Source organism: Ptychodera flava (genome assembly GCF_041260155.1).
Source record: "Ptychodera flava strain L36383 chromosome 3 unlocalized genomic scaffold, AS_Pfla_20210202 Scaffold_25__1_contigs__length_14229661_pilon, whole genome shotgun sequence".
Classification (NCBI taxonomy): domain Eukaryota; kingdom Metazoa; phylum Hemichordata; class Enteropneusta; family Ptychoderidae; genus Ptychodera; species Ptychodera flava.
In genome coordinates, this window is record NW_027248279.1 from 8,510,939 (window position 1) to 8,530,233 (window position 19,295).

Below are 19,295 nucleotides of genomic sequence, written 5' to 3' on the forward strand. Positions count from 1 at the left end.
CATGAATGTTTTGATTTTAGTCATTACGGTGGCATTTGTGACACTGCCGCGATATAGCTGCCCGCTAGATAATAAGACATGGCATGGTTTAGTGTTGAAATAGATTTGTATTTTTGTACAGCATACCAACACTTGTACACCATACCGAGTGTAAGGAAGACTGGTTATTGAGTAATGTACGATCGAATGCAATTCCGAATCAAGCGCGACATACAGTTATAGTCTCATGGATCCTAGGGCTATGAAGAAGACATTCGATGAATTTTCTTTCTGATATAAAAAGATTGAGAAATGATCAAGTACATGTAGTAAGCGCAAAGTCAAGTACGCTTACAATTATGGTAGACCTTGCTAGAAGTCACGACGACTTAGACGACAGCCCAACAACGCACAGCAGAGGGAGTGGCAGGGCTTGCTACCAGCACTGCAGCAACCTTGCGACATTGATTGAAGCAGTTTGTAGGATGGCCTACGGAAGCGCAAGTGGATACAAACTTTTGGTCTGGGTTACCGTCACTATTTAAAAACTTTTTTACGATTTTTCTGTCGATATTGAGCATTTCTGTTCATGTTCAGAGAAATTTTTGAGCCCGACAATTCTGACGTTAGCCAGTTCGCAATGTCTGTGATGATGATTGACAAGTTACGTCCAGTGACGTCAAGCTAGCTGAATACAAACGTGTGCGGCCGGTGACCTGTAGATGATGTGACACAATGGCTATCTATTTCTGTACTGATCAGGATAGTAGGTTGGGAGTTAACTTGCCAAAATAATTCACAGTAATTGTGCACAAAATCGCGAAAATCGTAAAGGGAAATGTAAATCATGTCTTTCTGTTTCACATAACGCAATATAATGCCTGGCCTGTCACTATAAATATTGTTTCTCTGACTGAGTGCTGACGTTGTGAGTTTGACTCCGATTGAGGATTTAATGAATTTCTCAAATAAAGATGACATCACTGATCTGAGAGATGTGATGTCGAAGAAACTGATACTATGACGGTGACGATTCGGTAAGTTGATGCCATAACACATTGCAAAAGACAAGTAAAAACAATGATAGATATATTTTCTCGAGATGTTTGCGATTTTTCAAGATTTGCACGTGATAACAAGAAGGCGATTTACATGTAGTCCTATCATTCAAGAAGTGAATTCCCGTGAACTTGGAACACTCTGATTTGTACCAGTCATTTCAACTTCAGTGGTTGGTTCGAGCTGTAAATAATTTTTTCAGTTGTCCACAAGGACGACCCACGACTAAAACTGCATAACTTTTGTGGCACTTTCAATGCTGCTCCCTTGTTTTCATGTATGATCGTAGCTGGCATTGATCAACAAATTATGACATCCGTTCTAGCTTTATGTTTATATCATGCGAGGAGGTCAGAAACGACAATGTACTCCCTTGTCACCGCGTCAACCTGTCCCGATATAATCAAGGCAAGGTGGTATCACATCTGCAAAGATAATAAATTACGTACTATAATTCCATAGACACATACTCTCTCATAAATGTATGTGCTCCTTCTCTTTCGATTGTTGAAACCATATTCATACGGAACAATTGAACTAACAAGCACAAACACTGCGATTGAAGTTCCGCTCTTGTAAACGATGGTCAGTCTGTAAATCTTTCTCTAGTCACAATCCCTCACGAGCATGTCCCCGTAATTTAAATAATTTCACAAGCTGAGCATCTCTATCAGCTCATTTTCAACCCAACTATCACTATTACAGTAGCTAAACCAATAAAACAGTTAATTTGAGTGGTGAAAACTAAATAGATTCGTTCGAGATTACTGCAAACTTTTCCACAGATGTGAAGACGAAATATCCAACTCTAGCCAAAACATGACTCTGCGTTTTGGGCGGTTGCACTGGACGTCTTTTTAGCAATACTAGCTACAACCTTATATCAAGGAAAACAGTTGCGCGACAGGGCACGTTCAATTCGAAAATAGAGAGCAACTTGAAGGCAAACTTGATCTAAACATGGAGATTTAAAAAGACCCCCTTTGACTAAGTTATGATTGGAAAAATCTCGCTGAAGTGTAGCGAAGCCCCTTCAGACAGGTTCCTGCGTGAAATATTACACATAAATGGACAATATGTGGAACTCGCGGTAGAGAAAGTCATGACCACTGTACTGTCAACAGTGCACACGACGTAACGAGGCAATCATACAAGGACGCCATGTAATTTATCTTCGCTACTGCTGGTAGTACGGCGAGAGTGCCCAGTAAAATGTTTTACACCCTTGGTGTTTAGCTTTTAATTTTCAAATTGAGCCCGTTTGCGAAGTGAAACGTACATACCAGAAAACAGCTGGTAGTCTTTGTCAAGGATTTTATAAAAAAGAGATTCGTACATCTGATCCCCTTTTTCAACAACACTAGCAATGGAGCAAGAGAGTCAGTTACTACATGTATTAGAAACCCGATGGGAAAATCGGGCCACAGCCCAGACGTCGCATGGTCACCATGGAAACCGGCGGTTCTATTCAGAACAGACAGTACAGCAGGCGATGTTTCACCATCTCCATAAAATAGAATCATTTACGTAATGCTTATCTTTGACACCGAAAACCTAGAATAGCTAAATTGTACCAACCACGAAACTAGTTCAGTCACGTGAATTTGTTTCGATACATTTGTGAATCCTTTCACAACGGAACGCATCAAAAATAAAGGTCGCGGTTCTGGTTCAAGGACGTTCACGAGAAGACTACGTCGACTAACGTCTATCCCAAAATTTTTTGACGTTCTTTATTTGGCTACGAACGCTTGTTGCTCAGAAGATCAGTAGCCTAAAACTGATAGAGATAGTCCCGAATTTAGTTCTTTAGCTTGCTAGGTCTGTAAAAGCATCTGGTCATCATTGCACATCGCATCGACATGATTTTCTAAGAACTTTTACGCTTTGTATCACGGTCCCTCTGACATAACTTTTGACACAGTCCCTCCACAAACTGTGGAAAGACGATGCTTCGTAATACCATGGAGCTAAAAAAGAAGAGGCATCCCTCATGGTAATTTAGAACTGTCGTATCTCGTCATGTTTCCTGGTCAAACAAAGCCGTATATGCAGCAGTATATGCTTTAATCCACCGAAACCTAGAATCATATCTTACACGACGACGACGTCATGCTCAGCGGTATAGACAGTAGACAATAGGATACAGCGACATTGCACTTTTATGTGATATCGGATATTTTCAGGAAATTAGGATTGTTAAGTCAGATATGAGAAGAGGGGAAATCTCCGATATATCAGATATTTACCGGTGATTTGACAAGTCTTTAGTATTGTCTAGTATTGTAAATGAAATCAGACAGACGAAGTCGGGCTGAACCAGCATGAAATCTCCGGTAGCACCTACATTGGATATACTTACCTGCGTTTTGACAAGTCTTGTATCACCCAGGTAAAGCATATGACAAATGTGACTTTTCATACAGTGCTTGTATCAAAGTTAGAGTTAGACTGACAACGCCGAGCTGAGCCAGATCTATTCATGGGTGAAATCTCAGATATTTATCGGATAGAATTACAAGTGATTTGACAAGTATAGTCTCGGTATTAGAGTCCCAACATCGCCAATAAAAATCCGATAATCGACGATCACTCAGACCCAGCGTGCCCAGATACAAGGTACATCGTTGTGGTGACGTCTAGTATTGATATGGGACTCAACATATATTCCAAGTCTGTTATCTATAACAGAAATATATATATATCTATCTATAACAGAAATATATGGGACGTCAAACTTTGATACTGGACAGTAAATAACCAATATTTAAAAATTGTGCAAAGTCGCTCCTTCATGGGGAAATACCGTATCGGTTAGGTTGTGCAGTTGACTTTCCCATACTTTGGTGACTTATTAGTCATTTTTGGAACTGGATTTTCAACGTAATGACACGTCAACGATGACATTTAATTTTGTTTTTTGTTCCATAATGACAATTCTAGCTTTTCAGTGACCACAGTTTAGTCCCGCAGTGTTCTACCTTTCTGAACACAGTTCATGCGTACGTCTGTGCGAAGATATTTTTGAAAAAACAGACACAACAGTTAAATTCGGTCTTCGCGTGTCTCAGCAAGATGTTGTGCCGATTCGGCAAACTCAGAAACTGTTCAGTCTGATATTTTCTGACTGAGATAAAGCAGATCTCAGTTAGAAAAATAAGTTAGCGAGTGAAAACACTTGCATTCACCCATGTATTTTTATTCGGGGACATTACGTTGACCTACTGTGCGGACACATATAACGCAACAACCCATCTACCACTAAGTTAACTATAGACAGTTTGAGCAAAGTCGTTCGGGAAAAAGTAATGGACAAAAATACAAGTTTTCAAAACAATAATGTAATTTGTTGTCCCTTTTACCTTGGATATTCTTTGATTTCTACTGTACCCTGAGAGTTTGAGAGCGCAGAATGGTAGCGCAGATTGAGAGCGCAGTTTAGGAGCGCAGATTGAGAGCGCAGAATGGGAGTGCAGATTGATAGCGCAGATTGAAATGCGCTAGTGCAGATTGGGGACACAGACTATAGATTTCTGACCTCTCACATAGCTCGCTAGCTTTGTGCATTCAGTTACATAGTTCACAATAGATAAGTACCTCACTAGCTGAATATATCGCTGAATATTACTCTGCCCAAAACTTTGGAATGAAGTTGCTAATCTCTCCAGCACTTTGGAATGGAGTTGCTAGTCTCTCCAAAACTTTGGAATGGAGTTGCTACTCTCTCCAAAACTTTGGATTGAATTACATCTAGCATAGGACAGTCCACTCTGCTAATAAGGGGCTATAACTTTTGCAGATTTGCATAAAAATATATATATATATATATATATATATATTATATATATATATATATATATATATATATATATATATATATATATATATATATATATATATATATACATAGGGGGCGCTGTTTACCACAATTCGGAGAACAACGTGTGTGCATGTCGTCTCCGAAATTTGTTACATTTTGTGGGAAAGACAAACCCTGTTGAAGCTGAAGAACTGAGTGAGTCCGCTCTATGTAGTGGTTAACAAGATTTTGGCAATATGGGTGTCTCTCTTGAAGTATGGAGGTTGCGAATCGGCAGTTTTTCTCAGCATGGGCAAGCAAGGTGCCGTGACAATGGAAGACGCCATATTGGAACGGACAATGTATCGTTGAGTGTCTTCGTCCGCCTAGCCATGCTTCTCAGTCTGCTAGTACTGGTGTGTGGAGACATAGAAAGTAATCCTGGACCCAACAAAGAAAGACAGCAGCAACAACAAATAAAAGCTATGATTACCAGGCAGAGTAAACACACCGAATCAGCCGTGCCTATCTCTACTGCCACCTGTGACCCAATGCCTTCGCCGATGAACACTCAGCCTAGTGAACCGTCAAACGGTAGTGGAGACGCCATTGTTCTCCAGCTTAAATCTTTCATCAATGAGAAAATGTCATCCTTACACCAGTCGCTGGAGGACAGATTCTCAATATTGGAAGAAAAGGCCGAGCAGAGAGCAGCGGATTTGAAGGAAGGTCTCCACGGTGTGGAAAAGGAACTGGCTAAAGCTAATTGTCGTATTGCCGAACTGGAAGCAGAAAACTTGGAACTGCGTAAGAAACTCGACAAAATGGAATCGCAACAGGATTACACAAACGGTCAGTTAAGAAGAAATAACTTGATAATTCATGGCATTGAGCAAAACGAAAATGAAACATGGAGTGACACTGAACAAAAGGTACGCAATTTCGTGAACAAAGAACTCGACATAGAAGATGCAAATGTGGAAATAGAGCGAGCTCACAGACTAACCAGAGCCAAAACCAGTCCCCAACCTGTCGTCGTAAAGTTCAACAAATATAAAGACAAAGACAAGATTTATCAAGAAAGCAGAAACCTTCCTCGTGATTCTCCGTATCGAGTAACAGAAGACCTCTCTCCGTTGGTGCGCGAAAAAAGAAGAAAAACTCGGACCGTTCCTTGCGGCAGCTCGACAGGACAATAAAAGAGCCACCATGCGTTACGATAAATTGATTATAGAAGGTGAAGTATTCATTCTAGATCCACATGAGAAAGATCCGAAATTGAAGAAGCTCAACAACAGATAGGGGTTTGGCCGAGGTCCATGTGAAATCCAGCCAGCTGTATATACACAAGGTAATCTGAACATTCCAAGTGATCAGCCACAAGCAATATTACAGAACTCTGTAGGCCTAAATCATGAAAATTGTTTTTCTGTGAAACCGTTATCTTGTATTCTATGGAATATTAATGGTATAAAAAGTAAATGGAGCAATCCTGATGTGTTAAAGTATTTTCAAAGTTTTGATTTTATATTCTTAACAGAAACTTGGGTTGCACCGGAAGCTGACTATTCACTGTTTGGGTATGAGAAATGTCATGTAAGTCGTAGTAAAACCAAACATTTTGGTAGACTCTCAGGAGGAATCAGTATTTTTTATCGCTGTCAATATTACAATAATGTTAAGATTTTCAAGAGTGATGCCACTAGTGATATTGTATGGGTTATGTTTCACAAAGATTCTCTGAAGTTGTGCTTTGGTATTGTTTATTTTTCTCCATATGGATCCAGCAGTTATGCTGATGAACAAAATTTCACACTTCTGGAAGATGATTTTGCATCATTTACAACAAAGTTCCCAGATTTTAAATTTATTTTATGTGGGGACTTCAATGCAAGAACAGCCACAGAGCCTGATTATATTCCAAACGACAATGTGGGTTTTCTCCCTCTTGCGGAGGAATATGCTTATGATGAACAGTTACCAGAACGATCCTCTATGGATCAGATTGTAAATTCTTATGGTCATTTACTTCTTAGTTTTTGTAAACACTCTGGTATGAGAATTGTAAATGGTAGATTGTTCGATGACCAGGAACGAGGTCATTTTACATTTTTAAAGAACAAGGTGGAAGTGTAGTTGACTACATCTTAACCAATTATGTTAATTTTGCAATGTTTGACTATTTCAGTGTCTCAGATCGCTCTGAATCAGACCACCACCCAATTGTATTTGATATTCAATTTCCCTCAGTATCTCAGAATTCAAATAATAGGTGTGTGCAGGATCCAATTCAGTCTACAAAATTTATTTGGAATGAGAAACATAAAGATGCTTTTAATGTCTTTTGGGAAGGTGATATGGGAAATGTCTGTTCAGAAAATGTATTGTCTGCCTTGGAAGACGGTGACATATCTAAAGCTGCCTCCATCTTTATAGAAATCATTCACTTATCAGTCCAGTCTATGAAACTATACCGTAAAAAATTCCCAATTGAAGCCGCGGCTTGTATTAGAAACATTTTTGAGGGACCCCTGGGACCACGCACTGAAGTCATGGTGCGGCTTCAATTACGTACATTCCTGTGTTTCGATATTTTTCTCAATGCTCACCAAGCATTGCAGGGGCAATCGCTATTGTTATGCAAATTAGTACCAATGAATTCTGCGTGAATAAATTACCCGCATAAAAAGTCCCTCTACCCTAGTGTAACTCCAATATAAAACGTTAGGAGAGTGTATTTGGTCGTTAAACTTGGTAAAATTCCTTTTAGATAATAAGGAAACTATTAAAAGATGTTGAAACAATGGGAAACTGGAGTTCCCTTGACAGCATCGTAAGGAAAATGACACGTTTTTCCAGTACTTTCTTGATTCTCTGACCCTGGTCACCCCCGTCCTCTAAATAGAATAGTCTCACTAAAGTCGGCCATGTTGACCACCAGCATGCATGATGTCTTTGTTTCAAGTGGTTTCAAGGGGGTTTTGGACGCTGAATTTCACAAAATGTCACCTTCTGTATTCAGAGATTGTACAATCAATTTCTTTGGACGTGTAAGTCGATTTTGAAAGCGATAGAAGATCAAATGGTGTTGAAAAAAAATCGTGCATAAAATTAGCATAAATTAAGCGTCCACTGCAGATGGGTCCCCTTGATTTACAGCCATCTTGTGTTGCCGAACCGGTGGCTCGTACTCGGATAGTGCAATAAAGGCAAGTGAATGACCTTTGGTAACTTTACTGGCATGTTTTTGTGAACTGTTTTGCGGTCAAATTTTATTTTCTCATGATCAAAAACGGAACGTGTACAAGCTTATACGCACCCACCATGGTCATCAGCAGCCACAGTACAGTATAGGCAGTTCATTATGTCAATATGATGCAGGTGGTGTTGTTGTACGTCAGGCATCGGTAAGGGTACGTGGGTATTGAATGAAAACTACGTATTTGAAACATGGTATCTCAATCTCTCAACTATTTTAACTTGTACACAAACACCGTTGCTTCAAAATTGTTGCATCAGGTAATTGACTATGGCGGTGTTTACCACACTGACAAAAACTTCGGCCGTGTTCAAACATACACACAAACGTACCGATACATGGGGCATTGTTTGTACTTTTGTTACTATCAATGACAAAATGCACAATGGTAGAAGTGTTAAAAAGGAACTTTTTATTGTGTATTTTTTCTGTAAGAAAGACACCTGTCAATCATTAGCACAAGTCAATGACGCGTTGCAAGCCAGCTGGTGTGAATTTCAGCATGCATTGTTTCATGATGGGCTCAGAGAAGGGGTGCGGCTTCTATTATGGTACAATTCAAAAACCCCAAATGGGCAAACAATGAGCCAAGACAATGTTTCAAAGTCAGGGTGCGGCTTCAATTAGAGGTGCGGCTTCAATGGGAATTTTACGGTACTGTAAATAATTACAGGCCAGGGTTTTTGACAACATAATGCCATGGTATGATAAGGAGTGCAGCCAGATGAAAAAGTGTGTTAGTAGGTCCTTAAATCTCTTTAGAAATTCAAGATCTAGAGGTTCACTCCAGGGTTATGTTAACATGAAAAAAGAGTATCAACTTTTGTTAAAAATAAAAAACTGCATTTTATGAATTGGAAAAGCAAAAACTTCAAATTCTCAGTAGCCAGTCAAACTCAAGGGAGTTCTGGAAACTGTTTAGCACAAGAGCTGTGGACCAGCTCCAAATATCTCAGTTGATGAATGGTTTGAATTTTTCTCAGGTTTATTCACAGAACCAATAATCCAGGGTCATACTGCAAATGATGAATTTTATGAGGAAGTTAAAACATTTTGGAGCGTTTGAACTTCAATGAGGATTTTAGTGACACTTTGTATGATAGTAGTTCCATTGATACAGATATTACAATGGAAGAACTTGATAATGCTCTTGGGCGTCTCAAAGCTGGTAAAGCATCTGGAAATGACGGGATTGCTCCCGAGATTTTAAAAATGCTCCATCACATCTTAAGAGATTGATATTGTATTTCTTTAACAAAATACTCAATACAGGTCAGTTCCCTAAACAGTGGGCTCAAGGATTGATCGTCCCACTGCATAAGAAAGGTCCAAAAGATAAGGTAAACAACTATAGGGGAATTACCCTTTTGCCAACGATAAATAAAGTTTTCAGTGAGATTATCTATCAGAGATTACTTGTCTGGTCAGAGACCCACTATCCTCTTATTGAGGAGCAAGCAGGTTTTCGGAAGAAATATTCAACTGTAGACAATATTTTTATTTTACATACCATTATAGATCGATACATAGCTCTGAGTGGCAGATTATACTGTGCCTTTATTGACTTTGAGAAGGCTTTTGATCGTATTAATCATTGCTTGTTATTTTATAAATTGTTCAAAGCTGGCCTTAAAGGTAAAGTTTTTTCTGTGCTGCGTTCTATGTATGCAAATGTAACTGCATGTGTTCGAACCACCTCAGGGTTGTCAGATTTGTTTAAATGCCAGCTTGGTGTACAACAAGGTAGTATCCTCTCTCCCCTTCTGTTTACTCTGTTTATTAACGATATGGGTGAAGCTCTTGAACATGATTTTGCAGGGATACATATAGCTACCATTAAACTTTTCTTTTTGCTTTTTGATGATGACCTAACTCTTTCAGCTCAACATCAAATAGATTTAAAAAGGTTATTGAACAATTTATCACACTATGCTAGTAAATGGAAGCTGAAAGTTAATGCTTCAAAATCCAAAATTGTTGTGTTTAGAAAATCAGGCAGGCTGAAATCTTGTGAAAAATGGTTCATAGATGGGAACAAAGTTGAGGTGGTCCCCACGTATAATTACCTTGGTGTATTACTCTCAAGCTCTGGTTTGTGGAACAAAGCTCAAAGACAATTGGCAATTCAAGCAACAAAAGCTTTATTTAATGTTAAAAAAGCACTTTGTAAATTCAGTTCAATGGATATCAGCTTAGCATTTAAGATATTTGATTGTAAAATATTACCAATCATGATGTATGGGAGTGAAGTGTGGGGATTACATGCTGGGGAACAATTGGAAGTAGTTCAAAATAAGTTTTGTCGCTATATCTTGAAATTGTATCATAATGTACCAAATCTGGCCATCAAGGGTGAATTGGGGCGTTTCTCAGTTCGCACCTTTAGACTGGCAAGAGTTGTAAACTTCTGGCTTAGATTATTGTCTCTTCCTCAAAACCGTCTCTCGTACACCTGTTATAAGTTTCAATTTGGTGAAGCGGAAAAGAATAAAAAGTGTTGGGCACTTGGGGTGAAACAGCTGCTTTTCTCAGTGGGGATGGGAGAAGCTTGGATAAACCAAGGTGTTGGGAACATAAATGTTTTTATTAATTTATTTAAACAGCGTTGTAAGGATATTTACATCCAAGAATGGCAAGCTAATTTGAGTTTTTTCTCTAAGCTGGATACTTATTGTGAATTTAAGAGAACATTCAATAGAGAGAAATATTTTTCAGTCTTAGATAAGAAGAAATTTTGTCATGCTCTGTGCCGTTTTCGTGTTTCTGCTCATTCTCTACGAGTTGAGACAGATAGATATTTACACAACCCTCGTGCTGATAGAATCTGTTTTTTTTGTGATACACACCAGGTTGAAGATGAATTTCACTTTTGCTTGATATGTCCATTTTATACAGATTTGAGAGCTAAGTACTTATCAAGATATTTCTATACTCCACCTTCTACAGTTAAAATTGTAAAATTATTGCAATCTGAAAATGTGTCTATTATACGTAATCTATCAAAATTTATATTTTACGCCTCAAAGAAACGTTCTAGTGCAATTCCAAATGTAACAAGTTCTGTATAACTGAAATGAATTTTTGTAGAGCACAGTCTACATTTGTATTTACAGCGTCTTCAGAGATGTAACTATATTTTGTGATATGTATACTTACGGGCCGGTGGCCTATAGTATATGAAATAAATATATATATATATATATATATATATATATATATATATATATATATATATATATATATATATATATATATATTATATTATATTATTGCTCACCTTTATAATTCTATCACCTTGCTGAACACCTGCTTTGTGAGCTGCCCCATCTGAAATCACAAACACAAACAAACTCAATAATAACTCATTAATATTCATTGATATATCTGAAATCACACAGACACAACAACAACTCATCAATATTCATTCAAATACTCATTTTCAATGACTAATCTTGGATGGAGGAACTTAGACTGGTGGTTTACAAACATGGAGGAACTCTAAACCAGTCTAGACTCCAAGGCTATTCAACTTGGGAGACAAGTAATACATCAAAAATCACAATGCCGTATATACATAAAAGAAGACCACACAGGATCATTATTATGTACAATTCTGGCATAGACCCTTCAGTGTACAATTCTGGCATAGACCCTTCAGTGTACAATTCTGGCATAGACCCTTCAGTGTACAATTCTGGCATAGACCCTGCAGTGTAGAATTCTGGCATAGACCCTTCAGTGTAGAATTCTGGCATAGACCCTTCAGTGTAGAATTCTGGCATAGACCCTTCAGTGTACAATTCTGGCATAGACCCTTCAGTGTAGAATTCTAGCATAGACCCTGCAGTGTAGAATTCTGGCATAGACCCTTCAGTGTGCCTCGAATCCGCTCAGGCCTCCCTGGATATAAAGTTCATCAAAATCCAAGGTCAGGTAGGAGAGGAGGTGGTGTAGCAGCTATCATTGCTAAGCATCTCACAGTCAATCCAGATAAAGCCATTGCGGCTACGTTCCGATCTTTTGAACACTTGAGTATTTACATAACTCTTCCACGTGATCTTGTACACCTTGTTATCATCTACCGCCCACCACCATCCCGGAAAAAATGGCGTAAATGTGACAACCTTTATGACTGAGTTAAAGCGAGTTTGCAACATTTATGGAGAGTATTGTAATTTCACCTGGTCGCCTGATTTTATTAGGTGACTTCAACTTTCACGTAGAAGATAAAAACCGGAAGGATACTCAGCAATTCATGGACTTGATAGAAAGTCTTGGTCTTAAACAACACGTGCATGGCCCTACTCATGAATGAGGGCACACACTGGATTTAGTTATTACTCGTATAAATGAACCGTGCGTCATGGAATTTCAGCTCAGTGACATTCTTCCATCGGACCATAGTTTAATCAGTTTTGTTACTGATCTATCACGTCCGCGTGTACCCCGTATTAAGCGCATTTCACGGAACATCTCATCGGTGACCTCTGATGACCTCAGTCAGGCCATTCACACTATTCAAAAACTCAAACTAACGGACTGTGCTACAGTTGATGAATTGGCTGAGTGCTTCCATGAGGACATGTCATATGATTGGATATTTTGCTCCGGCCAAGGTGAAAATTGTCCGTGACAAACCAGGCTCCCGTACCTATTCGCCAATTCGCCAAATGCGAAAGAAAGTTAAAAATGGCTACAAAAATTCCTGTTTGGCTAATGTAGTGGCTATTGAATTCTTAGACCTCCTCAACAGAAAACTACACCTAACAATAAAATGTTGTAAGATGTTGAAACAGTTTACCCTCCTTCCTACAAAGTTGCAATGTATTGAAACAGTTTAATCTCCTTTCTACAAAGTTACAAATTCCCTGGTACGTAAAACAAACACTGTTGCTGTTCGATACTACAATACATCATGAACGTCCATGAATACACTGAGGCCTGCTTTGCCTCTGTGAGTCCTGGGTCGTCCTTGAGTCTATCAAAAGTTTTACCTACTTTGCTGTATCAAAATTTGGCCTGCAACTACTCAGTTTGATAGTAAAAACCATAATTTCAAAGGAAACTTTCACAAACGGAGCCATAATACAAAAGAAAAGGAGAAAAAACTGAGGTTTTCTGAAAGGTCAAGTCTAGGTCATCTCATCATGTGATGTCATGCATGAAGACCCCCTAATTACACAATTATGGTTCACAAGAAACCACCTAGGGTGGTCCAATAGGTGAAGGGTAATTTTGCTGCCTTTGGCATTCAGCTTGACTGACTCCCATTCGGCCTACTTTCAAACTGCTATAACTTATACAAGAAATTATGTGATTCTGAATTTTTTGTAATATTTTTGTAGATTCCACCAGTTTAATAATCTAGAAGTGAACATCACCAGACATTTCTTGATGATATCAAAATATCAAATGAAAATATATCTGGGCTAAAACATTATCATAATCATTAAAACAATGAATGCCCTCAAACAGTGAGTAATTTAAATGAACATATATCGTTGTGTCTTGTTTTACAAGAGTTTTGTTTGGCCCAGCCCTTTTTGTCTCAAGAAAAGTACTTATACTCAAGATGCTATTTCAGCCTGCTTGATCACAACTATGATATACAAGTAAAACCGGGGCCTTAAATACCACAATAATCGTATCTACACTGCCATTGTGCTATACCATAAATGCTGTCTTCTGTATGGAAAATTGTTTTACTTGTGTGGCTCAAACATTTAGGTTATGGAAGACTGCATCAATTTGCCACATGAGAAGCCTGTAACTTATGACAAACTATCATACTGTGAATACTAACTGAATGTGGCAGAAATATTCAATCTGTACCTCTTGTAATATACACTTAACATTGCTACCAGATTTTTAGAATTCAATTGCTACCTAATTTTATTTCTGGTGTTTAAAGTTTACCACCAAAAATGAGAACGATTTCTATCCCTGAAATGTCATAAAAAACACAGTATTAATGCAAAAACTAAACACATATTTCGTTAATGTAAAAACCATCATGAACATCATACAAAACATCTTGATTTGTAAAATTAGGGACTCCTGAATGACGAGAAAGCTGTTGCCACACTTGAGATCATAAGCTGGCTAAAAGTTACTCAAAATGGCTAAAAGATTTTTGATTTGGCTAATGAGTTGGCTAATCATTTTGGTGACTTAGCGGGAGCCCTGCAAACCACACACCCCTTGGTATGACACGACCCTGCGTGAAGCCAAATGTGATCTTCGGCAAGTTGAAAGGCAATGGAGGAAAAATCCGCTTGAAGTAAACAGATTAATCTTTACGGCAAAACGTGCGAACTATAATAGACTCTGTACTGAAGCACTTGCATCTTATCACAGGAATCGTATTGAAACAGCTGATCAGACTAAACTATTTAGCATCGTTGACGATTTAATAGGTGAAAAGAAATCCTCTGCTTCAGTTTTACCAATTCATGATGATAAAACTCAATTGGCTCAGTCTTTTTCAGACTTCTTTTCAAACAAAATTTCTAAGCTCAGGGACCAATTTCCAAAGTCCTTGGCCTTAGAAAAGGTTAATGAGTCACTACCGTATTCTTTTAACGAGTCACTCCTGTTACTAAAGCCAGTCTTATTAAAATCATTGATGCCATGAATTCTAAGTCTTGTGCACTAGACCCTATTCCGACTAAACTGTTGAAACTTGTTGAAACTGTGTCTCCTAATGTAATACATGATTTAGTCAAAATAGTGAATGCCTCATTTCATTCGAGTACAGTTCCTAAAATGTACAAGCAAGCTCTAGTTCGCCCTTTATTGAAAAAGCCCAGTCTTGACTCAAATGTTTTATCTAATTATAGGCCTGTTTCTAATCTGTTATTTGAGCATAAATTTCTGGAGAGAGTTGTTTTAATCCAACTTGATGTGTATTTTAGTCAGTTTTCTTTGTATTCTAAATACCAGTCGGCCTACAGACATAATCATAGCACAGAAAGTGCTGAGAGTTCAAAATGACATTTTACGTGCACTGACAGTCATAAAGAAGTTATTCTTTCACTACTTGATTTGACCGCTGCGTTCGACACTATCAATCACAAGGTATTGTTGTATCGCTTAGAGCACAGGTTTGGCATTAAGGGCAAGGCACTTGCTTGGTTTCAGTCCTACCTATGTGATAGAACTCAGACTGTGTGTATTGATGGTATATTGTCAACCCCAAGTGATCTTGATTGTGGTGTCCCTCAGGGAAGTGGGCTGGGCCCAATACTTTTCACGCTGTACGCGGCACCATTAGAAGACATAATTATCAAACATGCACTGGATTTGATGTTATTTGCAGATGATACTCAGTTGTATCTGATATGTGAGCGTGCTGTCGACTCAGCATTCATAGTTGAACATTGTATTGATGATATTCGTCAATGGATGATTGAAAATCGGTTGGTTTTGAATGATGCTAAGACAGAAGTGATCCACTTCTGTTCAAAGTTTAAGAAATCAGTTGATCTGTCATCTCTTCGAGTAGGGACCACTGATGTTACTACGTCTAAATCTGTTCGTGATCTTGGTGTTTATTTAAATTGCTGTGCAGATATGAGTACTCAAATTTTGAAATTATGTCAGTGTGCATCGTTCGCTCTACATAGAATTGGTCGTATTAGAAATGTTTTAGATCGTTCAAACACTGAAAGACTCGTGCATGCTTTTGTAACATCACGTCTCGATTACTGCAACAGCTTGCTGTTCGGTATCGAAGACAAATACCTCTGTAAACTTCAGTTACTTCAAAATTCTGCTGCTCGTCTAGTTACACGCACAAAAATGCATGAACACATCACACCAGTGAGACGTGAGCTTCACTGGTTGCCTATCCATGCTAGAATTAATTTCAAAATTCTTCTTTTTGTGTATAAAATTTTGCATGATCAAGCACCTGCTTATCTTTCTGATCTTATCACAGTTCACGTTCCTAAACGGTTTACACGCTCAGCGTTCACACCAATTTTGGAGCCGGTGAACTGGGAACAGAAAACTTTTGGTTACCGTTCTTTTTCTAATGCTGCTCCCACTTTATGGAATGCCTTACCAAAGAAATTAGATTGTCACCATCTGTTGCCTCTTTTAAAACATCTCTGAAAACATATCTCTTCAGAAAGTACTATAATGATTAAGTCATCGTTTTGATGTTCGTATCATGTTGCATTGTAGAGTTTGTATTTTTAACGGAGTTTTTATGTACTTGTTGTATTTTAACCAGAGCATTTTTATGGTACTTTTATTATTATTGTATTTTCATCTTGTATTTTATTGTAAAGCGGTTTGATATTTTATTGATGGAAATCGCTTTAGAAAAATAAATTATTATTATTATTATTCTGGCATAGACCCTTCAGTGTACAATTCTGGCATAGACCCTTCAGTGTACAATTCTGGCATAGACCCTGCAGTGTAGAATTCTGGCATAGACCCTTCAGTGTACAATTCTGGCATAGACCCTTCAGTGTACAATTCTGGCATAGACCCTTCAGTGTACAATTCTGGCATAGACCCTTCAGTGTAGACTTGGTTCAAGTCTGTGATTTGTGAATGTTTGAGTGGAGTGAACGCAATGATTTGTATTTTGCTTTCATGTGAAACGCGACGCGCGTGAGTGGACGCGATGAGTAGGGTGAACGCGATGAGTGGAGTGAACGCTATACAGCGGAGTTTCACCCGGAATCACAGACTTGGCTTTCTTGCAGGGTTTGCGTTGCTATAAATTATCATGAGATGACGTTTTCTTTACTCATATATTATTCATAAGATGACATCACTAAATTTTACACATTGGGAGGAGTTACCAATTGACCCAAACGAGACGTGCATAAAACTCACATGGCGTTGTTGACAAAATGTCGAGTGCGATCACTCCCACAAAAGTCAGCACGACCTCTGTTCTATCACCGAAAACGCTGAAAATATGTGTTGTTTGTGGGGCCCATGTTACAAAATGCGAAAATCGTGGCCGGTTATTCAAGGATGGAAAAAGACACCGTCCTTACAGTTGGAGCCTGTTCTCTTACGTGCCCGAAGCGATGGAAATCAAAACAATGTGGAGCGACTTCGTGTGTCAGTGATTTTCCGCTGCCGTTGGTGTGCAGACGAACACATCTTTTCCCTCAATGTAACTCTCAACAAGCTTTCTTTGGTAATCTCGCATGATTAGCGGTTGTCGACCGATCAGTTGTAAAACGCGGTGGATGTACGAACTTGATGCTATTATTCGCCCAGATATAAAACGTACTCGATGTCTAGCTTTGCACGGAGATGACAACAAACTTTTCAATGCATGCAGAGGTTTATTAGCAAGCGTTCTTCTTATTGCCAAAATAACGGCGGGGGCTGTCAATCATTTTGTATTTGCTCTACGTCACTGTGTACACAGTCCGTCTCACCGCCTGTACTTTGCAAGAAGTCCAAGTCGGTGAATCCGGCAGAAACTAACTCACTACTGCGCAGACTCAAACGTGACGCATTCAATCGCTGGGAAAACCTGGCGTGAGCTGCCAAATTCCGGATAGGTTTGTACGAAATAGGAGAGACACAAGAGAAAATTATTATAAATGATTTTATTTTTTTTTAAAATTCACCGTCATTGAACCAATTCTGCAGACCTTCAGTGTACAATTCTGGCATAGACCCTGCAGTGTAGAATTCTGGCATAGACCCTTCAGTGTACAATTCTGGCATAGACCCTTCAGTGTACAATTCTGGCATAGACCCTTCAGTGTACAATTCTGGCATAGACCCTGCAGTGTACAATTCTGGCATAGACCCTGCAGTGTACAATTCTGGCATAGACCCTTCAGTGTACAATTCTGGCATAGACCCTTCAGTGTACAATTCTGGCATAGACCCTTCAGTGTACAATTCTGGCATAGACCCTTCAGTGTACAATTCTAGCATAGACCCTTCAGTGTAAATTCTAGCATAGACCCTTCAGTGTAGAATTCTGGCATAGACCCTGCAGTGTAGAATTCTGGCATAGACCCTGCAGTGTAGAATTCTGGCATAGACCCTTCGGTGTAGAATTCTGGCATAGACCCTTCAGTGTACAATGCTGGCATACAATGTAGATCCTTCAGTGTAGAATTCTGGCATACAATGTAGACCCTTCAGTGTAGAATTCTAGCATAGACCCTGCAGTGTAGAATTCTGGCATAGACCCTTCAGTGTAGAATTCTGGCATAGACCCTGCAGTGTAGAATTCTGGCATAGACCTAGACTCTCCACAGTCGCTGTGCCTTGTTTTATGCGTGCCCACGATGGGCCTGTATTCAAAGTCTACGCTGTGCAGCTGTGAGCACGCGCTGCCAGACACAGCAACTGTTGGTTCTTGCAAAGATATGAATATTCATAAGGGTAGTGACGTCAAAAGAAACACCTATCTAACTGGGTGGAGAGAATATTACACTATTAGCTAGTAGACCTATATATGCGGTATGTTATTATTTTTCATTTTTAATTTTATTTGGCTATGGTACTTGTCATTTTTTGTTTGATTAACAGATGTGTGGAGTTCTATTAAAGCACCCAGATCAGGCAGAAATCCGACCGGTCGCTTGCAAGAACGTCCAGACCCTGGGATTCGCATCCCGTCTCTGAAGGGCGCGCGAGTGTTCCAACAGGGAAGAACATGAATCGCAGGGTCTCTGCCAGACTAGCATAGACCCTGCAGTGTAGAATTCTGGCATAGACCCTGCAGTGTAGAATTCTGGCATAGACCCTTCAGTGTAGAATTCTGGCATAGACCATGCAGTGTAGAATTCTGGCATAGACCCTGCAGTGTAGAATTCTGGCATAGACCCTGCAGTGTAGAATTCTGGCATACAATGTAGACCCTTCAGTGTAGAATTCTGGCATAGACCCTTCAGTGTAGAATTCTGGCATAGACCCTGCAGTGTAGAATTCTGGCATAGACCCTGCAGTGTAGAATTCTGGCATAGACCCTGCAGAGTAGATTTCTGGCATAGACCATCAAATGTAGAATTCTGGCATAGACCATGCAGTGAAAGCAAATGATATGTTCTGTTTTAAAGTGTTCTCCCCAGGATTTTTTTACAAGAGGGAGAATATGTCGTGCGAAGCACCACAAGCGACCACGCAAGTGGTCGTAGGGGAGGTCAGAAGAGGAGTGACCGCCTCGTGCCACTGCAGGGTCTATGCCAGAATTCTACACTG

At 39.2% G+C, this 19,295-nt stretch overlaps 1 protein-coding gene across 27 annotated transcripts in view; it reads right to left on the bottom strand.

The window, feature by feature from the left end:
• Positions 1-19,295, bottom strand: part of LOC139125550 (rho guanine nucleotide exchange factor 11-like) — a 244,373-nt gene that overhangs the window by 144,331 nt on the left and 80,747 nt on the right. For all 27 annotated transcript variants that reach the window (XM_070691626.1, XM_070691622.1, XM_070691638.1 and 24 more), the window contains one exon: positions 11,374-11,423. In XM_070691626.1, the coding sequence (XP_070547727.1) occupies positions 11,374-11,423 (50 nt within the window). The remainder of the gene's footprint in view (positions 1-11,373; positions 11,424-19,295) is intronic.